Raw genomic sequence first — 21287 nt, 5'->3', positions numbered from 1 at the left:
GTCCACATTCCTTGCAACATCAATGACAGCTCGTAGTATACAACTTGGCAAAAGAGAGGTCATGGTACTTGTGTTAATCTCTCAAGATTGGAGAGACATAAAGGCAATCTCTTCATGAACAACAACCTGTCCGCTTGCTTTTCACAAAAAACACATTTCAATGTGCAGCAATACATTTTGTGGCTCTATGTTATGGTTACCCAAATACCATGTAGCCAAAGAGAGGTTGTGGTGATTGCTCACAACTTTTTCCAACATGCACCTTCGATAGCTCAGTTGGTAGAGCGGAGGACTGTAGAATGATAGACAGGTATCCTTAGGTCGCTGGTTCAACTCCGGCTCGAAGGATGTGCTTTTCGTTGGCATCCCATTCAGGGTGTTTGTGTCTGCCGCTTGGAAAAGATGTCAAATAGTTTGGGCAAAAGAGAAGCTCGTCCACATTCCTTGCAACATCAATGACAGCTCGTAGTATACAACTTGGCAAAAGAGAGGTCATGGTACTTGTGTTAATCTGTCCAAATTGGAAAGACATAAAGGCAATCTCTTCATGAACAGCAAGCTGTCTGCTTATTTTTAACAAAAAACACATTTCAATGTGCAGCAATACATTTTGTGGCTCTATGTTATGGTTACCCAAATACCATGTAGCCAAAGAGAGGTTGTGGTGATTGCTCACAACTTCGACCAACATGCACCTTCGATAGCTCAGTTGGTAGAGCGGAGGACTGTAGAATGATAGACAGGTATCCTTAGGTCGCTGGTTCAACTCCGGCTCGAAGGATGTGCTTTTCGTTGGCATCCCATTCAGGGTGTTTGTGTCTGTCGCTTGGAAAAGATGTCAAATAGCTTGGGCAAAAGAGAAGCTTGTCCACATTCCTTGCAACATCAATGACAGCTCGTAGTATACAACTTGGCAAAAGAGAGGTCATGGTACTTGTGTTAATCTGTCCAAATTGGAAAGACATAAAGGCAATCTCTTCATGAACAGCAAGCTGTCTGCTTATTTTTAACAAAAAACACATTTCAATGTGCAGCAATACATTTTGTGGCTCTATGTTATGGTTACCCAAATACCATGTAGCCAAAGAGAGGTTGTGGTGATTGCTCACAACTGTAATCAACATGCACCTTCGATAGCTCAGTTGGTAGAGCGGAGGACTGTAGAATGATAGACAGGTATCCTTAGGTCGCTGGTTCAACTCCGGCTCGAAGGATGTGCTTTTCGTTGGCATCCCATTCAGGGTGTTTGTGTCTGCCGCTTGGAAAAGATGTCAAATAGCTTGGGCAAAAGAGAAGCTTGTCCACATTCCTTGCAACATCAATGACAGCTCGTAGTATACAACTTGGCAAAAGAGAGGTCATGGTACTTGTGTTAATCTGTCCAAATTGGAAAGACATAAAGGCAATCTCTTCATGAACAGCAAGCTGTCTGCTTATTTTTAACAAAAAACACATTTCAATGTGCAGCAATACATTTTGTGGCTCTATGTTATGGTTACCCAAATACCATGTAGCCAAAGAGAGGTTGTGGTGATTGCTCACAACTGTAATCAACATGCACCTTCGATAGCTCAGTTGGTAGAGCGGAGGACTGTAGAATGATAGACAGGTATCCTTAGGTCGCTGGTTCAACTCCGGCTCGAAGGATGTGCTTTTCGTTGGCATCCCATTCAGGGTGTTTGTGTCTGCCGCTTGGAAAAGATGTCAAATAGTTTGGGCAAAAGAGAACCTCGTCCACATTCCTTGCAACATCAATGTCGGCAATGACAGCTCGTAGTATACAACTTGGCAAAAGAGAGGTCATGGTACTTGTGTTAATCTGTCCAAATTGGAAAGACATAAAGGCAATCTCTTCATGAACAGCAAGCTGTCTGCTTGTTTTTCACAAAAAACACATTTCAATGTGCAGCAATACATTTTGTGGCTCTATGTTATAGTTACCCAAATACCATGTAGCCAAAGAGAGGTTGTGGTGATTGCTCACAACTTTTTCCAACATGCACCTTCGATAGCTCAGTTGGTAGAGCGGAGGACTGTAGAATGATAGACAGGTATCCTTAGGTCGCTGGTTCAACTCCGGCTCGAAGGATGTGCTTTTCGTTGGCATCCCATTCAGAATGTTTGTCTCTGTCGCTTGGAAAAGATGTCAAGTACTTTGGGCGAAAAACAAGCTTGTCCACATTCGCTGGAACATCGTTGTTGCCCACGACACATGGTAGTATACAATTTGGCCAAAGAGAGGTCATGGTACTTGTGTTAATCTCTCAAGATTGGAGAGACATAAAGGCAATCTCTTCATGAACAGCAAACTGTCTGCTTGTTTTTCACAAAAAACACATTTCAATGTGCAGCAATACATTTTGTGGCTCTATGTTATGGTTACCCAAATACCATGTAGCCAAAGAGAGGTTGTGGTGATTGCTCACAACTGTAATCAACATGCACCTTCGATAGCTCAGTTGGTAGAGCGGAGGACTGTAGAATAATAGACAGGTATCCTTAGGTCGCTGGTTCAACTCCGGCTCGAAGGATGTGCTTTTCGTTGGCATCCCATTCAGAATGTTTGTCTCTGTCGCTTGGAAAAGATGTCAAATAGCTTGGGCAAAACAGAAGCTTGTCCACATTCCTTGCAACATCAATGACCGCTCGTAGTATACAATTTGGCAAAAGAGAGGTCATGGTACTTGTGTTAATCTGTACAGATTGGAAAGACATAAAGGCAATCTCTTCATGAACAGCAAGCTGTCCGCTTGTTTTCGACAAAAAACACATTTCAATGTGCAGCAATACATTTTGTGGCTCTATGTTATGGTTACCCAAATACCATGTAGCCAAAGAGAGGTTGTGGTGATTGCTCACAACTGTAACCAACATGCACCTTCGATAGCTCAGTTGGTAGAGCGGAGGACTGTAGAGTGATAGACAGGTATCCTTAGGTCGCTGGTTCAACTCCGGCTCGAAGGATGTGCTTTTCGTTGGCATCCCATTCAGGGTGTTTGTTTGTCTATTTTATAGATTTCATTCATCTATTAGTTCAAGCAGTAAAGAAGCTTGTCCACATTCGCCGGCACATCAGTGTTGGCAAAAAAGTGCTTGCAATGTTTTGACGTAGCCAAAGAGAAGTTGTTCCATGTCTGTCACTAAAGACTTACTTATTGTTGACATACAACTGCCTTCATAGCTCTCCACTCTGAAGTGACATGCAATCATTTTTAATGCCCTCTTTACTTTTCCAAATGTTTTACTTTTGCACCATAGGAGCATATATTCATTTACATGTGTATGTATGTTGTTTGCTTTGTGCTTCTTGTTGCTTATACCTTTATTGTAAAGGAATGATGACTAAACTATTTGTACACAAGGCTGGATTTGCTTGTTCGAGGCCCCTTTTTCACCACCCCCACCCCGCATGTATTGTATATTCACCCTGCTGCCCCACGGCCTCCATTATGTACAATATGCATAGCAACAAGTCAGCATTCCTATGCTGGCCGATGGCTATCCTGGCCCCAAGTTCTCTGTGTGACCTCCAACAATGGAGCTCAATGGTACAAGAGTAATAAGATATATCAGGCTTTTACAAAACTTAATCAAGTAAATTAAAGTAAAGTCGTTGTTGTGTTGACATAGATTTGTTGGCAATTAGAAAAATTATGAATACCATCAGACTTATCCTTCAAAACTGGGCCAGCTTTGTGCTGCCACACAAAAAGAGCAAAGCTAAATCTTGGTTTGTGATACAGGCTTTTCTGGTCATCCACTCCTGCGTGACTCTCTCAAGTTTGCTCTGCTTTGTTTACACCGCACTCCTGAACACAAACAATTATGTTTGACAATTTATTGACATTAGATGTGGTACTGTGATGATAACAAATCATTTACAACAGGGTTACAGCAATGAAGCTTGAAATATTTCATTTTGTAAGATGCCATGTTAGCTCTCTCCATACATTCTGTATTGCTGGAAACAGTTCTGTATATAATTTTACTTGTGGGAGTGCTTGAGACAATGCTGCTTAAAAAACACGACATCTACAACAGAAACATGAAGTTTGGAGATTAGTTTTTAAATCCACAGCTTAAATGAAATAGGATAAAATGGGACAGTGGGCTCATGCAGGCACATAAATGTATTTTTACATTACGATGTAGGAAAATAGTGTCACCAACACAACTGATACACTGAAAAAGCCTTTTCTGTTGAATAGACCAAACAAGGCTTCGTTTAATTTTCAGGGTAATACCAAAACATTTTAATTTATTAGCTACACATACTACACCATCACTGGACTACACTGAACTAGAGCAACTCTGGACCTTAAGACGTGTGCACTCTAATGCTCTATAGCACAGATGGTTATATTGACACTTGGGTACTAAAACATAAGCTTGGCGTTTAATTTACGTGGATGGTCCTGTGCAACTGGTTTGGCTGACTTGCCACAGGTTTAGTCTGACTGGACAACAATGGCATTAAGATTCCAAAAACAAAATTGGCATCAAAAGAAGAGGTGAAAACATTTAAAGCACATTACAGAACTGAGGCTGCTGAAACAACAAAGCCAGTTTAAAGGAAACACGCAGAGGTAGATGCACAATAAATAGGAATGACAATATAGGTGTATAAAGCCGTGTACAACTATGTGCTTGCAGTAAACGGGGCTATTACAAAAACAATTACATGTTTAATGAATTAGCAAATATTCTTAAAAAGGAGTGGCACTGATGTGTTAACACATATTCAACAGCTGCTGTGATTTGTGTAGTGGTTCCCATTTAATGAGTGGAGATGTTTTAAGTTGTAAATAATGGCGACCTGGCGGTTCAAACGAGAATTTAAACACATGTAATCAGAAGCTTCTTGACTCTCTCTTCTACAGATGGTTTGCATCCCTCCACTTTCACAGCCTGCAGACATCTCACTACACTCAAAGCAGTTTATCTTTTTGACTTTATAATAATGTGAAAATTTGCTCTATGATGACCTTTTACCGGAAGAGATTCACTGAAGTTACTTTCTGCAATTAAAATTCTCCACTGCATCACCTGTCTTCATGTGCTTTTTGAATTTGAACATTAAAACATCTAAAAAAAAAATGCTTTAAAAATATTCCAAAGATGTTTATGTATAGCTGAGGCGAAAGAAGGCAGAGTGCAAATAAAGACAGCACGCGCTGAAGGCTGATGGAAAGATCTTTGGAGTGAAGACCTCTGCTGGACCTGCTTCTGTGGTTTATGCAGAGCATCAATGCATTGCAGCCATCCAATATCATGTGTGTCTCACAGTGTGTGAAAAACACTCAGAGGTGGGAAGCAGCAATCAAATGCCAGGATTTAGCAGTCAGATTAGAGTTACTAGTGCTCTTATTTATGTCCCCGGTCTGCATTTATTGTTTTTTAACTTTTTGGAATTTCACTTTAAGTTTTTCAATTGCTGACAATGTATCATGCATGGAGGATATTTGTTTGCATTGATGCTGCACAAATAGTGAATAAGTGATCTAATGAAATACAAGAAGCTGTGTTTAAGTCATGGCAGTGAAATCCACAATACATTTGCTGCTGAGGGGAGTGTAAGCTACGACCTCTGGGAGAAAAACCTGCTGTAGGACAAACTTAAGCAGCTTCTGACAAACTCGTCACTGCTTTTGACTGTTCACACACATTACTGGAAAAAGGAACAAATCAGCACTGGTCTTATTCTGTAGGTACAACTGAAGCAAAGCAAGTATCAAAAATAAATCAAAACCAAAAGTGTCAGTCACTCGCAGTACAAAATAAACAATGGCTTCACGGAATCTGGGGAGATGTGTTTCTTTCCACTCAGAGCACTTTAACCATCAGTCACATCTTCACGACATTAAGACACTAAGTTAAGGATGGAATGGTAGACATGTTTTCGATGGGAGGTAAAACTAAAAACAGGGAGCTGAATAAGAGTATTCAATTATGCTTTCGACTGCCAAAATAAAGGAAACATCAACAGCGTTTGTACTGTTTAACCTCAGTACACCACACAGACCTACAGTATGCTCACAATTTCTTGTTGATCACCCAATATTCAAGATTATTTAGTATCCACCATTTACTGTTTGGATTCCCTTGTTTTAGCAGTTCTGTGGCTGCAGATGGCAGAAAAATGATAAAACACTGCAGTTTTTTTTGTCAGGATGAAGCAGAGTTGCTAAGAGTTAGAGCAGGTCAGTTCTTCAGCACGCCGTCGTACATCTGGTAGACGTACTGAGAAACCTCGGGGGCCCGACACTTGAGAGACAGCTGTGGAAAAAGAGAGAGGACGAAGAGTTACAACAGGAGGCAACGCCACTCAACCATAACTCAATCTGACAGATGCTGTTTTTAACAACAGGGGTAATGACTGACTGTTCTTCAAACTTTCTTTAATTTTTGGTGTTTTGTAGGAACTTAATTGGGTTCATCATTCATCCCAAACTTGGTGACAGTAAACAGTAACATTTGACTCTCTTCCTTCATTTATTCATCATATGTCACTTTTGATAGCGCTGATGTTATTTTTGTACAAATGGTGAATGTATTTTTGTTCACATCTCAGTGCCTGAGAGATGATGGTGTATGAGATCAAATACAAAAAGCTGTGAAGCAGTTTGAGACTCTGTGGGTCATGAGGATTGTTATGTTGAGGATTTTTCTCAATATACACAGAGAAACTAATTACATAAATGAATTAGTTCCTAAACTTTTCAAAACCTTGAAATTTGTCCTGGTACTAATTTCGATCCCACAGCTGAGGGCTGAATAGTAAAAGCTGACTTGTTGAAAACTCTACCGTGTAGTTGGGGTTGCCGGGCTGGATGCGGAGCTCAGCCAAGATCCAGATGCCGTTGGTTAGCTTGAGGGACTGGTAGAGCATATCCTGGCCTTCTACATTCCTCTTGGCGATGGTGTAGATGTTGTTATTCTGCAGCTTCCCTGATACTGTGTCTGCAAGACCAGAATCGAGGCCAAGTCATTAAGATGCCTCAGCAAAGAGAAACCACATGATACACACACACGAGGCTTCAATCACTACTGGAACCATAATCACTACAGGTACTAACACTAATGTACAAATGAGCTAATGCAAACTCTACTACAAGGATTTTAATGAACTGTGACTAGCAACCTTCAGACCAGGTATTCTGGTCCCTGCTGAGAGCCACCACCATGGGCTATTAGCCATCCTGCTGCCAGGGTAACAGTGGCACAACTATGGGCAGCTACTAAAAGGAAAGAATTTGAAAATGTCCTTCAGGTACAGAGTAAGAGGAAAAGTTGAAGCATCCCATGACAGGCATGTGGGTGGAGAAAGAAAACAGAGACAAGTGTGAGGTGTTTGGATGAGAGTTGGCTGGTGAAAGAGCTGGGAGGTTATCAGTCCAGAGAGGATTTCTGATGAACAAGTGTTTTGAGTGATACTGGGGCCTGTGCAGAGATGAGTGTACTGATCATCTGTCAGGCTGCTCAACAACTGGATTATTGTTTGGTTTCAACACAGTAGGGGGAAAATTTGTTTCCTATTTTTCTAATTATCAAAGCTGCCTGAGGAAGAGCACTGAGCTCAAAATGTGTTTTGCATGATAGATTTTATTTTGGTGGGGAAATATATCTTTATTTAGTTAAATTGACTTTTAGAAAACAGAAGAGGACAACAAATAATTTAAGTTCATTTACAAAAGCTAAAAAAAGACAAAATGGAAAAAAAAAATATTATTCTGTTGGATGTTATAAATCATGTGAACAGTGCTCCCAACAAGACATCAACTTTACTTCTCCACCAGAGATATTTTCTCATCAGTTTTTAAAGATCAAGACATTAAAAAAAAAAACTTTTGTTCACAAACGTTCCTACCTGCATTTAGGTGGCACTCCTTTATCTGGTACTGCAGCTCATTCTCATTAGGAATGTCTTTCCAGGTAGCCAGGAACACCTGTCGCTCTGCAGAAGGAAACAAACAAGAGTTTATTTCCACACAGAAACATTACTGGATATGGAAGCAAATAATAGCTTCTTTCAGCATATCATCTACATAGTAAAGTGCACATCTAACACTCTTTCACAGAGTTCCTGTTTTAAAATACCTTGAGTACTGATATTCATTGGCTTCAATTAGCTGTATCTATTCGATTCTAGCCTTTTAAGAAGTCTCATAATGGTGCTTTCTGTCTTAAACTCTGCAGTATCATATTTTATAAACCATTTCCCAGCACTAAATCAATAAACAGTGTCCAGGTCATATTTCATTTCTCCTGCAACAGTTGTTGAAGATATTGTTTACCACTGATGAAATGATGGGACAACAATGGAGTGATGCTGTTTGATGAAGTCTAGTGTAAAAATCATACCCATTTTTCCATCCTCAACAAAGAATATGTTGAGAGGGACGAGTACGCTGAAGTAGAAAACATCGATGTTGTTCTTCACAGCCACCTGTGTGCAAATAAGCAGAAGACTTTGACATTAGATCACTTTGTTATAACAAGCAACATATCACGACTCCTGGTACTCGTCGTGCCTGTTCTCACACCGGCTGAACAACTCCTGATATATTTTCATGCTATGACACTTACAAGTGATGATCAGTCGATGTTTTGTGAGGACTTTCACAGCAGATGTTGGTCTGTAGCTTTTACATGTTTTATCGGTTAGCACTGGGCAATGACATAATCTTAATACAAGATTGTGATGAAATTTATGTCAACAACGATGATAAATGTACATTTTTTATTCAGCATGGACAGATCTAACAAACTGTCGCACAGCAGAAATAAACACACAGTCAGTCTGCAGCTTTTGGCTTGTACGCCAGTTTGAGCTCCCAGTGAGGAAAAGTGGATGCGAAAGTGGACATCCTCTGGAAAAGAGGTAAAAATGAGAGGAACCAAGGGGCACGAAAGTCAACTCATGATTTCTTCTAAAGCTGAGAAAATAGTTGATAAAAAATGTAACACAAGGTCAATTATACAGAAATGGTTTGGGGATCTCAAAAGTGACGAGCTCAGATTAACGGTCTGTGCTAACAAATCATTTCCATCACCTCCCCTGACGTTTAAACAAAGCCATGTGTGCACAGTTAAACGTATAGATTTTATTATTCTATGTTTTGTTAATAAACTTTATTCTAAAGTTTAACTGATGAACCCTCTGGTTTCTTCCGGCTTTGGTCATTATCAGGATTCTCTTCAAACTGGCAGCATTATCAAATTAAATATCAGAGCTGTTCAAATGTCTGGTGAGTTAGTGCCTCTGTACCTGCAGGTTATTGAGTGGGTCCATCTTCATGACTGGCCCAATGGTGTTGATGGGCAAAGAGACCTCAATACTCTGGCTGGGCATCAGTGGAGTGTGAACGGGCAGAGGACTGGTAGGGATCATCCCAAAACTGCATGCAGGAAAACAAACAAAGATGTATTCTGTCTTCTCTTACAATATTTACACTCAGTTGCTGATTTAGGGAACACCTTGCTAAAATTAAATCAGTCATCATATATTGTGTCACTGACCTGTTCTTGTTGAACTGGACAGCGAAGTCGGTCATGTGTTGCAGGGCCTTGTTGGTGAAGGTCATGTCCATGTACATGTGGCCCTGGCGGCGAGAGAAGGTGCCAGAGATCTCCAGTCCCTTGGCTTTCACTGCAGGCAGCCACACCTGGTAAGAAGTACCGGTGTAATCAATTCTATATAGATAATATGTATTTAATAGACTTCCAAAATCCAAACAGATGTAGAGGCTGGGGAACAGTTAAAACAGGTGAGTGAGCCTCAAAACCATGTTGATTCTTCAGAGAATTATGAAAGGATTTTTATTTTCCATCTTCAAAGTGCCTCTTCACTGACGGCTGGACTACATCATGAACTTCCACCTTTACTAAACTGGACAGTCATTTTCTTATTGGCCACATCCAGCAGCTGATTTTTCACACAAATATCTCTATCACCATTTTTTCGTGACCCAGTGCAGCACACAGTTTTTTATTCTTCATGCTGAGACTGAGGCCGTGTGAACTCACTGCTTTCTGGGCTATGTAGCCTCCAGTGGTGATGGCCATGCCCGTGGAAAGCTCAAACAGGTCGTTCAGGCCGCTGCTGACAGCTGGAGGTGCTGGTGTAGGAGACGGAGCAAAAGTACTGGGGACAGATGAGGGGATGAAGTTCTGTCCCACCTACGGCAATCACAACAAAAACACACACACAAAACACACACTCTAAGTGATCATGATCTTAGTCAGCATCACATGCAACTTGACAGTTTGCAATACACCTACAAAGAGAATCACACAGACAATCTGAAGACATGCCAAAGGAATAAACAATTTAGAAAGCTCTTCAGTCATTATGAGGAAAAACAACACTTCAGCTATAGAAGGATTATGTGATTAGCCAAAGCCCTTATGACCGAGAAAGTGTGAACAAACTCAAATATGATGTGAATTTAAAGGACCCAACATGTGGTTTTCTGTGTTGTAGCCCATAAATTAACAAACTTTAATGATGTGTCCATATTATACAATTGTATTTTTGATTTTTTAAAATAATTATGCTGCTACTACAACAGCGGATTTGGGCCGTTGTAGGTATTTAAAATGTTTTGGAGCTGGGGTAGGGGGCCTATATCCAGAGGAAAAAAGAAAAAAAACACAACTTGAACACTCTCTGAGGTTATAAAGTCAAACATTTGCAATGAAAACTAAATTCCTGATATATCGATGACCTCCTGACCCCCTTCAAGCCTAAACACAACCGAGATCCTCTGATTCCTTAGTCAAACATTAAAACTGAAGGACTCTGTCGAAGCAGAAGAGGGAAAGTAACACATTATCTTCTTTCAATACACTTTTAAAACCTCACTATTTTAGACTTGATGTTACTGTTTCTATTACTAGCTTTGTATTTCATCATGTTTTTGAGCTGGTTGCATATTTTAATTATATGTAAAGTGCTTTATAACTTAATTTGAATTCATGCCTCTCACTAGCTTCTTCTCCATAGCAAGTATGATTGAGGTTGATGGGTAATGAAGTCTTTGGAGCCATCAGCCAATGGCCATAATGGCGTATCCAGACAAAGATGTGTGTGAGTGAAAATTGCTGGATGGCTTTTCCTGGCCTGAAAATGGGCTACAACATGCAAAACATCGATGTGGTCTTTTGACTGAAAATATGAGTGTGAGACAGAGAAGCCAGTTTTGAAAACTTGGTGAGAACTTGAGGAAGTTGGTTTGAGAGTGTGGTGGGTTAAATTTAGGAAGCATGCAGCATGCAGACAGGCAGACAGGCAGACTGCCAAACAGAAGGGCTTGACTTACTGCTGGACTTCCCCCAACACCTCCGCCCAGGTCTCCCCCCAGCTACAGGAGAGAAGAGAGGCCCCCAAAGACAGCATCCAAACATCACAGACAGACCAAACACACAAACAGAGACAGAGACAGAGACTTTCTTAGCAACCGCAACCCATCAAGATGAGCCCTCACTTTCTGGGAAGTGGGAAAGTGACCTTGGAGAAGTAGAAAAGTGGCCATTAACTGGGAAAAATGACACGACTTAACAATAGAGCTCTCTGTAGGAAAAATACTTCTGTTTAAGTTAATGTATCAAATGTATTCACGATTTTAAAACATTTCAAAAACCTTTTAGTGATATATTTGAAGTTTTGAAGGCCTTTTTATGTTGTGTTATACAGAATAACAGATACAGCAAAGACACAAAATTTAAATTACAACCATACTCACATGGATATTATAACCCCAAGAAAATATCTGAACTATTTCACTATGTAATAATAAGATATAAGAAATTTACTCGATTTACTCGATTTACAAGATCAAAAATCTTAAAGTGTCTTTGCCTTCATGCTCAAAGGGTGGAGATATTTCTGCATATATACCGCTTTCGTTGGGATAAAAGACAAACTGCTGATTTATAGATTTTAAACAACAGCATGGGCCCTTTCTCTTCCTCCATTCGATGTCTGCCTGTTGAGTCAGCACCACACCAGAAGAGCGTGTTCCCACACTAACACACAATCCTATCAGCTTGTGATGACCATGAAAAAGACTCATATTAATCAGCAACGCTAATCTGTGTTCAGAATACTGAAGTTAAAAACCATTAAAAGACCAAAACCTACAACATGTTAGTCCATCTATAAATACTTTTCTGATGTTGTTACAGCCAAACTCACAGGTTCCTAGTGGGAGATTTAAATTGTTCAATAGAATAGGTGTGTTTGTTAGTGTCCTCCTGACGTGTCACGCCAAACCATCGTTCAAGATAAACTGTCCATCTGATGTGAAAACAAGGAGGCACATGAAGCTGATTGGGTCTTCGGCAAGGTTAAGCCAATGCTTCCACTCTACAGCTAAAGCAATGCGTGTGTGTTTGTGTGTTTCAAGCTCACCAAACTGTCCAGGCCTCCTCCCAGAAGGTCCACCGCACCCATCTGCATGGAGGAGACCTGGGGCACATTGACCGGAGGGCCCAGGTCCAGGTTCAGCAGGTCACCAAGCAGGTCACCCTGGCTGGGGATCACGTGTGGCTGGTCCATGGCAGCTGCTGGTCCGCCGCTCACTGGACTCTCACCTGTGTCAATGCTGTCATAGGAGAAAACAGCAGTACTGGTAAAAAAAACCCATCTATAACCAACATAAATCTACTAAAACTCAAACTCATAAAATCCTATAACACAGGCTGAACGGAACACTGTGAGAGGATACAGAAGAGCAGTGCACAAAGTCCATTTATAAATTACTGCCTCGCAGTTGTCTGCCTCCTGCCATTAACATTCAGGTTTGTCTATTGTCACAATTCAGTATCAGAGTAATGACAGTATAATCAAAGAATGCACAGCTCCTGGTAGAAAACTTGAAATGTGTGTGTCTGACCTGCTGTGTTGCACTGGAAGGTGTTTACGGTGGATTCCATGGCTGCCCTCGACAAAGGCGCTGGGGGGTTTGTGATAGACAGAGGCCAGGGAGCCAATGTGGCAGATAAGCTCGTCCAGCAGGGTGGGCTCGATCAGGTCTGTCTCCTCGGAGATCAGAGGCTTTTCTGACAACACCACCTCCTTGGCGGTCACCGGGTCGGTGGACAGCAGGCGCCAATAAATGTAGCCCCTGTCACGCAGGTCAGGGTTGTCAGAGTCCTGCAGAGAAGCAAAGAGTTCAACAGGAAATTATAAATCCTTGTTTCCCATTGCATTTACTTGCTGTAGAATTAGATCTTGATGACCACAGGTGGACTAGCTGTAACTATGATGGTTGCTAAGACTAATTTAACTTAAACACACCATAACCAATTGAAAGAAATGGGCAAAAACACTTTGACATGCTACAGAAAGCTACACCTCTCAGAGGGTTCCCTTAACAGGCTTATCAAAAACAAAACCCAGATATTTGCAGGGCTGTGGAAGAGCTGAAAATCATCTAGCGGAGATAAAAGAAATCATCAAACTGATGTAATCCTGTACTTCTTCAGACTAAAAGCTGATACTCACCTGAGTGGCCAGGCTGAGCACCTGCTGCACCAACTCCTGAGTCTCTGATGGCTTCTTGAGGAACAGCTTGACAATGGCAGTCAGCAGAGTGAGCTGCACCTGTAAATCAAAAAGTACACTGGGTTATATTTCTGTGTACTACACTTCAATACGAGCGTTTTTCATCCTCGCTGTGGGGGACGGAAACAGGCACAATATGGAAACAGGCAGCGTGTGATGATGTCGACACTGTTATAGCTGCCATAAAGGTCGTCGTTGGGTCCGCCATGGTGGCCCCGCCGCTCACCTCGAGTGCACCTCATGATTAACACACCTGTGTGCTCTCATCATGGAAGCCCTCCAGGAAGCTCTCAAGCAACTCATCAGCGTTGTCGATCCTCTCGGCATACTCGCCAACGATCCAGATCATGGCAGCGCGGGCATCAGGCTCATCCAGAGAGTCCAGGTTCTCACACAGTGTGGCAATGATGCTCTCGTACCTGAAGAACACCAGGATCTCCGTGGTTACAGCTTCAATGTACAATGCATACTGTCTATACTATAGGAATACAGAGGTCTCTCCTGCTAAGTGTTTGTCTAATGACTGTTAATTTAACTCTTTGAACTCTGCATTAGAAATGGTCCACCTGTGCTTACATTGGTATTTTTGCTGTCATTTCTTGGATATCTAATGCTTCAAAACCCCTAATTCTATACAATCTAAGCTAAAAGTTGACAACTGATAAAAGTATTGAAATGTTATGATATAAACACACACAACACACTGATCCAAAGCACTTCTGACATACAGAACATGAACAAAATATTTCTGATCACTTCAGAAGTTGTTTGAACTATGTACATTTTTAGGTTTTTTTTTTTGAGTTCAAAGGGTTAATTGTTATTTGTTGAGTCGGGTTTCAGTGGCAAACATACTTGTTGGGGTACTTGCGGAAGATGTCCCTGATGACCACAATAGCCTCCTGAACCACATAGTTGACCTTGGTCTGGATCAGGTCCAGCAGGGTGCTGACACAGCGCTCAGCTGATTGCTGCAGAGGAACAGGACAGAAGAGACCAGAAGGACAAACATTAGCGCAGCAACTAATGATTATTGTCATTATCGACTAATCCGCCAATTATTCTCTTCAATAACCGATTATTCCTTTGGTCTTTAAAATGTTTTTGTTTTGTTGTGATCAATCAGCCAAAGATATTCAATTTAAAATGACATAAAATAAAGAAAAACAGATCCTAACACTGGACAAGCTTCTTACCTCCACTTTGATGGCACAGCGTCCGATGGCTCGTACAGCCTTGCGCACAAAGTCAACATCCACCTCTGTGGCGTATTCCTTCAGTTCAGCCAGCACCTGAGTGACAGAGAACAGCAGTGAAATATACTGTATGTTTACACAATACAACACCACACACATATTTAACAGCTTTATTAATTGTGATTCAATTCTATTATTTTATTTATTTATTTTCCAGTTTGATGTCTTTATGAAGATAACACATTTTAGCTCAACCCTCTGTTAACAAAGGAAAACATGCTTTGCTTAATCTATTAATCTAGTTTACTTCAATCCTGTTTACATAAAAAAGGCACAAATACCATCCTGGACTTCAATATGCTGCACTCCCTCAAATCATATAAACATGAAAAATAGGCCCTGTATGTACACAACTAAAGAGAGTCTAAACTATCAGTGTTAAACAGAGCCAAACTCTACATAGTTCAAGTCTCATGTGGTTGTGTTCGATTCAAAGGTACCTGGGCGATGTTGGCCTGGGAGGCCAGGCGGATCATGATGTCCAGTTTCTCCAGTTTCACATAGATAGGGTCGTTGTACTTGACGAAAAACACCTTGATCTCCTGTTTCAGGATCTCAGGCCTGCACACAAGCACCACATCACACATTAGAGTGCTGGAAGAGCTGATCCAAAGGAATGAAGTCAAAAAGGGTTGAAGCCTGATTGTTGTATTGTGTCAAAGTCACAAGATTATGTTCCTTTTCTATTCAAGAACCAGACATTTACATATTCGCAATGGGAGATGTTCTTTTTGAACCAGCTCTTACTGTAAGAGAGTGTTGCATTATGGGGTGCTTGTAGCGCTCAAGCTGCAAAGCTAACACACTTCTACCAGTGTGACTGCTGAGTGTTAAGCAAGAACAAGCATATTAAAAGGATATGACGTTAGAGGAAAAAAGATGCTAACAGTTTCCAAGAGTTGACAGGAGTGTGTTGATTATTTAACGGAAAAGAAAATTAATTAAAGGCCAATTAGCATAGATGTTATTCAGCTGTGAGTTCAGGAAATCCTGAACTTCCTGTTATTTAACTCACAAGCAACGATATTTAAACTATATTAACAAGGAATATTTATAGCCACATTTTGTTCAAGTTCATTTTGTGCAAGCGAATACAGTAGATCACAGGTAATAGCAATATGAAAGTCGCTACAGTGTAAAAATACAACCCAGCTTCTGCTGTTCAGGATCACGCACCTCTTCTGGACAATGAGGTTGATGTTCCTCAGAGCCACATACTGGACCTCAGGCTCTCCAGACAGTAAGGTGACCAGTGGTGGGGAGAGCTTCTTCAGCAAGGTGTTGTAGTAGTCAGAGTCCTTGGGCAGCAGCTCCAAGAACTTCATCAGCACCTTGACAGCTGACAGCACCACTGCCGAGTTGGCGTGAGACAGGCGGGGAGTGACACGCTCACAGATACTTTGAGAGTAAGGGAGGGAAAAGTGAGAGTCAGTGAGGGGAATGGACTATTATTATTATTAATCTGAATAAAGGTCTACAGGGTCTCTTTCTGTCAGATATAAAAGGCTGAGTTGAATATAACACTCCTATTGCTATAGTTTTACTGCTTTTATGGCAGTCTGTAAGAGTATAGAAAAGACCAGGCTACAATCCAGCTATATTACATTATAGTTTTAAATAAATCCTATTTAGGACGTTACTGAAGGACCACCACACCAGCACAAGCCTACATTCCACACTGAAGTCAAAGTGATTGCTACCTTTGGGCCTCGCGCTCGTCTTTGGGGTTGTAGTTGGACAGACAGTCCAGGATGAAGATCTGTCCCCACTCTGTGCACTCGTTGAGGGCTGTCAGCAGCTTGTTAATGTTCTGAGGATTGAGGTCCAGCAAGTTGCTGTTGGGGTGAGACTCGCTGATCTCAGACAGGGCAGCGACTGCGTTGGCCACAACCTGAACGACAGAGGCAGTGAGTGATGAGAACTTTCATTAACAACTTTACCGTAAATCAACAACGGTTAAGGTTCCAAGGAGCATCGCTCATTACCATAAACCAAATCCTAAACACTTTCTCTTACACGATGAATGCAGCTATAGAGCGGCAAAGTGGACAGAGTTACTACTAAAACTCACATCACACTTTTAAAAAGGTGCAGTTAGAAAAATGATAATAAATAATATAGTAGCTACATTATAGTGTAACTACAACTACATACAAAGAGGCACCACGTACCATGGGATTTGAGTCAGCGATGAGGTCTCTCAGGGAGTCCAGGAAGCCCTGGTCCTCCACCATCTGGGCGTTGATGTCATGAAGCTTAGCCACGCAAACAGCCGCCGTCTTCCTCACGTATGGGTCCTCATCCTTCAGGCACTTCCTCAGCGGCTCACACAGGTACTCGGTGATCTTGTCCACCCGGATGCAGCCCATGGTGCGGACGGCAAGAGCCCGGATCAGAGGGTTGGGGTCCTCACAGTCCTGGAGGGAAAGACAAGAAAGGCACTAGTGGTTTTAATCAGTTAGCTCTGCAAGTAACAACATTTATTATTGTTAAATAACCTCTCAATTATCTTCTCAATGAATCGTTTTATTGTTGAGACATCTAAGAATAATGAAACTGCTGTTATAATTTCTCACAGCTGAATGCGATCTACCCGAATTCTTGTCTTGTCCAACCAACACCCTGAATCACATTAAATGTTTAGTTCAATGTCATATGACAATCAAAAGCAACGAATCCCCACAGTTGAGAAGCCGGGACCACAGATTTCTTAAAAAATATGTCGAGACTAGAAACATCTGAAAAGTCTGCTTTCTCATCTGAGTGTGGACAGAAAAAAACAAACTGCATTTATTTTTAGATCCATCTGCCTTAATGTAGATGCAATCACAGTTTTAGACACTCTGGTAGTACAACACACATTAGTTCATTTAAGGCCTTGCCTTCACAAAGCTGTTGACGGCCATGATGGCCATGTCCGGCTGGCTCTTGGCGTAGTTCATTAAGTAGAGGTACACCAACTTCTTCAGCTCCAGGTTGTCGGTCTGCATGCAGTTCACCACATCTGGGAACAAAGAGCTGAGAGCAAAGAGAGAGGACTCAGTTATTGTCTTCATACAGCAAAGTACAATGAAATTCTGTCTGACCCAATAACATTCCAACAAGACAATAAATATTAATATAAGAATATAAAATAAAAGAATATAAAAATAGGAAAAAGAAATATATATATATATATATACATACATATACATATACATATACAAATACACAAGTAGCAGAAATTGGTAGCAGTATAACAGTAGTGCAATGGCAGCATTTGAAAAAGTGAATATAGTGATTGTGTAAAGATTCACAGAATTCACAGACAGTTCACAGTCTGAGGCTGCAAGGCTGTTTCTTTTTCATCTTATGTTTGCATCATGGGCAATGTGATTAAGAGGTCACCCTAAAGGCCAATAAACAGTGCGTGATGTGCAGACAGGCTGATCAGTTGGGTTAAAGAAATTCCCAGACTGATGCCAGACTTCTGAGGCTAATGGCCAGATGTGCAAAGGTCTGAAAATGGGCAGGGCTCCAACTGTTTTCTCCACATTCCTTACATTCTTACTTCCACCAAAGTCTGTGTTCACTTTAAGAACCTTATCATACTTTGGTACAAGTTTCTTCCATGTGTTTCCACTGTATTGACTGATTTGCTTGCCCAGTCAAAACTGGTTCCAGGAGGTCGTCACCAAAGCAGGTGGAAAACACAGGAAACAAACGCAGCTTATGTTGTGTTTCATTAGTTTCCTGCAGTGGAAAAGAGTTGATTGAAGGTGTAACATAATCAAATGTTACCAGGTTAGTTATTTTGAGTATATCACCAAAACAACTGTGGTTTGGCCTCATTTTGATTTGCTGGCTGTACCGCAGTCGTGATAATTTCCTGCAGCTGTCTGGTTTCTGTCAGAGTTGAATATTCTCAGTGTACCTGACATCCTTGCCAACAGTCATGGCAGCAATGACCTTCTTCACTGCCTCTTTTCTTTTCTCCTTCTTCTCATTGTTCAGCTCTGCCTTCAGTTCAAAGATCTCCCCTAGAAGACGGATCACAGCACGTGTTGATGGCAGCACAGTTTGAAAACAGTATGAAATTTAACAATTTTTTAAAAATATCTAAGTAAAGCACCACCCAACAGTTCAGCACCACTTCCTTTCTTACTTACCTTTCTTGTTTGTTGTGAAATATTTGGAGTCCGTCATGATTGTGGTCCTTTAGGTCTGTCCAGAAGAAATAAACAGTATTATACCATTATACCACTAATTACAGTTTCTACATACAATAAGAGTTCATCTCTTAACTCAATATCCATTTGCTTTTACTGTCACTTCCCCTGGATTCAGGTCTGATTTGATTACTACATGGAAAAGTGGACAACCTTGGCATTTTTCTGGAATGCAATAATATCTAAATATAGATGACAGTACATTTGCATGGCATTTCTCTGTGTATACTTTTTGACACATCTTTTATAATTATTGTATCTTTCTAAAGATTACAGGCTCCTTCTATGAGAACAAACACACACACACACCCTGATGTTTCCCTCTGACATTTGAGCTTCTTATTGAAACTCCCTCATAACTCTCAGATTTCTGTCCTGTTAGGTTTGCCCCAGCTAGCTGTGAGTGCAGTTATTGTGAAGTGGAAATAAAAGCTTGCAGAACAGGAGCTCTAAAAGCATCTAAAATTATTTCTTAAATCCTCTTTTGTACGATGGCAGGAGATTCTTACTTGCACGAGTGCACAGTACCAACTGTAAATCGGTTAACTTAAGTGCTATAGCGGCATACGTTGATATTTTAGAGAAGACAGTGTCTCCAGCTTTGTGGCAACAGTTTGGATGAGGCCCAGTGCAGAAACCAGTGTCTATAAAGATATGTCTTTCCTAGTTTGGTCTCCACAAAGCCCCGACCTCCTCCACCCCATCCGACCCCTTTGATCCAAGACCCAGGCCTTATCAACCAGCATCAGCTCCAGACCTCACTAAACCTGCTGTGGATGAATGGGAGAAATTAATCCCCAGCAGCAGGTTTCTCAATATTGTGAAAGTCCCTCCAAGAAGAGTGGGGGCTCCTCCAGCAGCACACAGTGGACATGACATATTCAACTATCGATCAGGTGTTCAGACTCTGTTGGCCACAGCAGGATATTGGATACCGGTTTATGCAAACAACTGTCCAAAGGGTGTGAGAACTTTCTCCAGCAGTTACTGTGGTGTTAATTACTGACTTAATGTTTCACTTTAATTAGATGTGCCAGCTCGCTTACGTTACACAATAGTGCAATTCATTTCAGCGTTAATTCAACCTAACTTCGCTAACGTTAACGTATCTGTAATAGTTCACTGGCTCCACCATAAACGGCTGCTGCTAGTTATGTGTTAACATCATCCACTGCCATTTAATATACCAGAGCTAACTTAACCCTAAATGAATAGTGTGCCGGCTGTGATAGCGTTTGACCTTTCTCATACGTGGATTTAGCCAACATTACATTCAATGCTAACTGAAACCACAGCGGCTTCACTTTGCTAACGTTATCATTAGCTTGCTGCATGCTAACGTTAAATGCACCAGTTAAATGATGGGCGCTAACGCTGCCTCTGCTAGCGACGCTAGCCTGTTAGCTTACAGCGACAAACTAACGTTACAAACCAAACCCGACCTGAATCAGCAAGTTTTTTCCCCACAGTCAGGTGTGACTTGTAATGCTATAACATTAAATCTGACATTAAAACCGGAAAAGTGTTCAGCGGCCCAGTTTCCATCGTAGCTATGTTAAGGTTAACGTATGTGATGAGCTGCCCGGCTGACTGATCGACACGGAATCACATAAAAATAGCAACACCGTTAGAGAAAAATGAAACTGTAAAATATTGCAGATACCTAGTGGAGTGTATGTCAGCTGGTAAATGTTACGGTGGGTGCAGGACGTTGTTAGGTTGGTCCCCTGCCTGGTTGGAGGAAGATGGAGAATATGGATTGAGATGGTGCGTTCACTGTCATGGGAAACCGGAAGACTTCCCTCTATTCAGATGAGACCCCTCCTAGGTATTTCCACACACACACACACACACACAGCAGGGTCACCAAAGGGCGTGACACCACCCATAATCGACTACGTATAAATGATGTGGGATATATTGATCACTTCTACGATCGGTTGGATTCACGAGTAAGATAAATCAGCGCAAGTGCTCTACCTAAATCGAGTTTTACATTTAATTACAACAGATCTTAGTCGTGATTGCTTATTTTCCCACAATTTCCCAAAGTCTTGAATGTAACATGAGAGGACGGTCCTGATTGGGATCCCATTGATGGTCCTGACTGCAAACTGAATACTTGGTCTTATTGGCCTTTTTAAGACCAGAACATCCATTATATTTAATTTTTTCTCTGTTGCAGTAATTGGAGAAGTACCCAGACAGTTTATTTAAGTTACAGTATTAATAAGACAGCAGTTGTTCTGGTAGTAT

The 21287-nt window shown here is 41.2% G+C and overlaps 1 protein-coding gene and 7 non-coding genes across 8 annotated transcripts; 7 read left to right on the top strand and 1 right to left on the bottom strand.

Annotated features, from left to right (window-relative positions):
- Positions 1-261: 261 nt before the first annotated feature.
- On the top strand, positions 262-348 carry trnay-gua (transfer RNA tyrosine (anticodon GUA)). Its single transcript is given in 2 exon segments — positions 262-298; positions 313-348. It is a non-coding gene; the product is annotated as a tRNA-Tyr (tRNA).
- A 346-nt stretch (positions 349-694) lies between these two features.
- On the top strand, positions 695-781 carry trnay-gua (transfer RNA tyrosine (anticodon GUA)). Its single transcript is given in 2 exon segments — positions 695-731; positions 746-781. It is a non-coding gene; the product is annotated as a tRNA-Tyr (tRNA).
- Positions 782-1127: 346 nt separating this feature from the next.
- trnay-gua (transfer RNA tyrosine (anticodon GUA)) lies at positions 1128-1214 on the top strand. Its single transcript is given in 2 exon segments — positions 1128-1164; positions 1179-1214. It is a non-coding gene; the product is annotated as a tRNA-Tyr (tRNA).
- Positions 1215-1560: 346 nt separating this feature from the next.
- trnay-gua (transfer RNA tyrosine (anticodon GUA)) lies at positions 1561-1647 on the top strand. The gene is given in 2 exon segments: positions 1561-1597; positions 1612-1647. It is a non-coding gene; the product is annotated as a tRNA-Tyr (tRNA).
- A 355-nt stretch (positions 1648-2002) lies between these two features.
- Positions 2003-2089, top strand: trnay-gua (transfer RNA tyrosine (anticodon GUA)). Its single transcript is given in 2 exon segments — positions 2003-2039; positions 2054-2089. It is a non-coding gene; the product is annotated as a tRNA-Tyr (tRNA).
- A 355-nt stretch (positions 2090-2444) lies between these two features.
- Positions 2445-2531, top strand: trnay-gua (transfer RNA tyrosine (anticodon GUA)). The gene is given in 2 exon segments: positions 2445-2481; positions 2496-2531. It is a non-coding gene; the product is annotated as a tRNA-Tyr (tRNA).
- Positions 2532-2877: 346 nt separating this feature from the next.
- Positions 2878-2964, top strand: trnay-gua (transfer RNA tyrosine (anticodon GUA)). Its single transcript is given in 2 exon segments — positions 2878-2914; positions 2929-2964. It is a non-coding gene; the product is annotated as a tRNA-Tyr (tRNA).
- Positions 2965-6037: 3073 nt separating this feature from the next.
- Positions 6038-20790, bottom strand: ap2b1 (adaptor related protein complex 2 subunit beta 1). Its single transcript, XM_070843516.1, has 22 exons — positions 20695-20790; positions 18972-19026; positions 18737-18842; positions 17706-17841; positions 16995-17240; positions 16524-16714; positions 16000-16221; positions 15264-15384; positions 14764-14859; positions 14423-14538; positions 13821-13986; positions 13508-13606; positions 12897-13156; positions 12413-12605; positions 11322-11363; positions 10027-10179; positions 9520-9665; positions 9269-9398; positions 8362-8446; positions 7868-7954; positions 6806-6960; positions 6038-6276 (listed from the first exon to the last, which is right to left on the bottom strand). The coding sequence occupies exons 2-22, from the start codon at positions 19006-19008 to the stop codon at positions 6202-6204; spliced, it is 2862 nt and encodes a 953-aa protein (XP_070699617.1). The 5' UTR covers positions 19009-19026; positions 20695-20790; the 3' UTR covers positions 6038-6201.
- Between the last annotated feature and the right edge of the window lie 497 nt (positions 20791-21287).

This window comes from Pempheris klunzingeri, chromosome 14, assembly GCF_042242105.1.
Source record: "Pempheris klunzingeri isolate RE-2024b chromosome 14, fPemKlu1.hap1, whole genome shotgun sequence".
Lineage (NCBI taxonomy): Eukaryota > Metazoa > Chordata > Actinopteri > Acropomatiformes > Pempheridae > Pempheris > Pempheris klunzingeri.
Note: the sequence above shows the minus strand (reverse complement) of the source record. Positions and strands in the feature narration are given on the sequence as shown.

Excerpts from the sequence above, each read along its gene's own strand:
- ap2b1 (XM_070843516.1), bottom strand. The coding sequence starts at position 19,008 with ATGACGGACTCCAAATATTTCACAACAAACAAGAAAG. Across the intron at positions 18,843-18,971 it reads TTTCACAACAAACAAGAAAG|GGGAGATCTTTGAACTGAAG; the intron begins GTAAGTAAGAAA and ends TCCGTCTTCTAG. Across the intron at positions 13,987-14,422 it reads TTCCGCAAGTACCCCAACAA|GTACGAGAGCATCATTGCCA; the intron begins GTATGTTTGCCA and ends GGTGTTCTTCAG.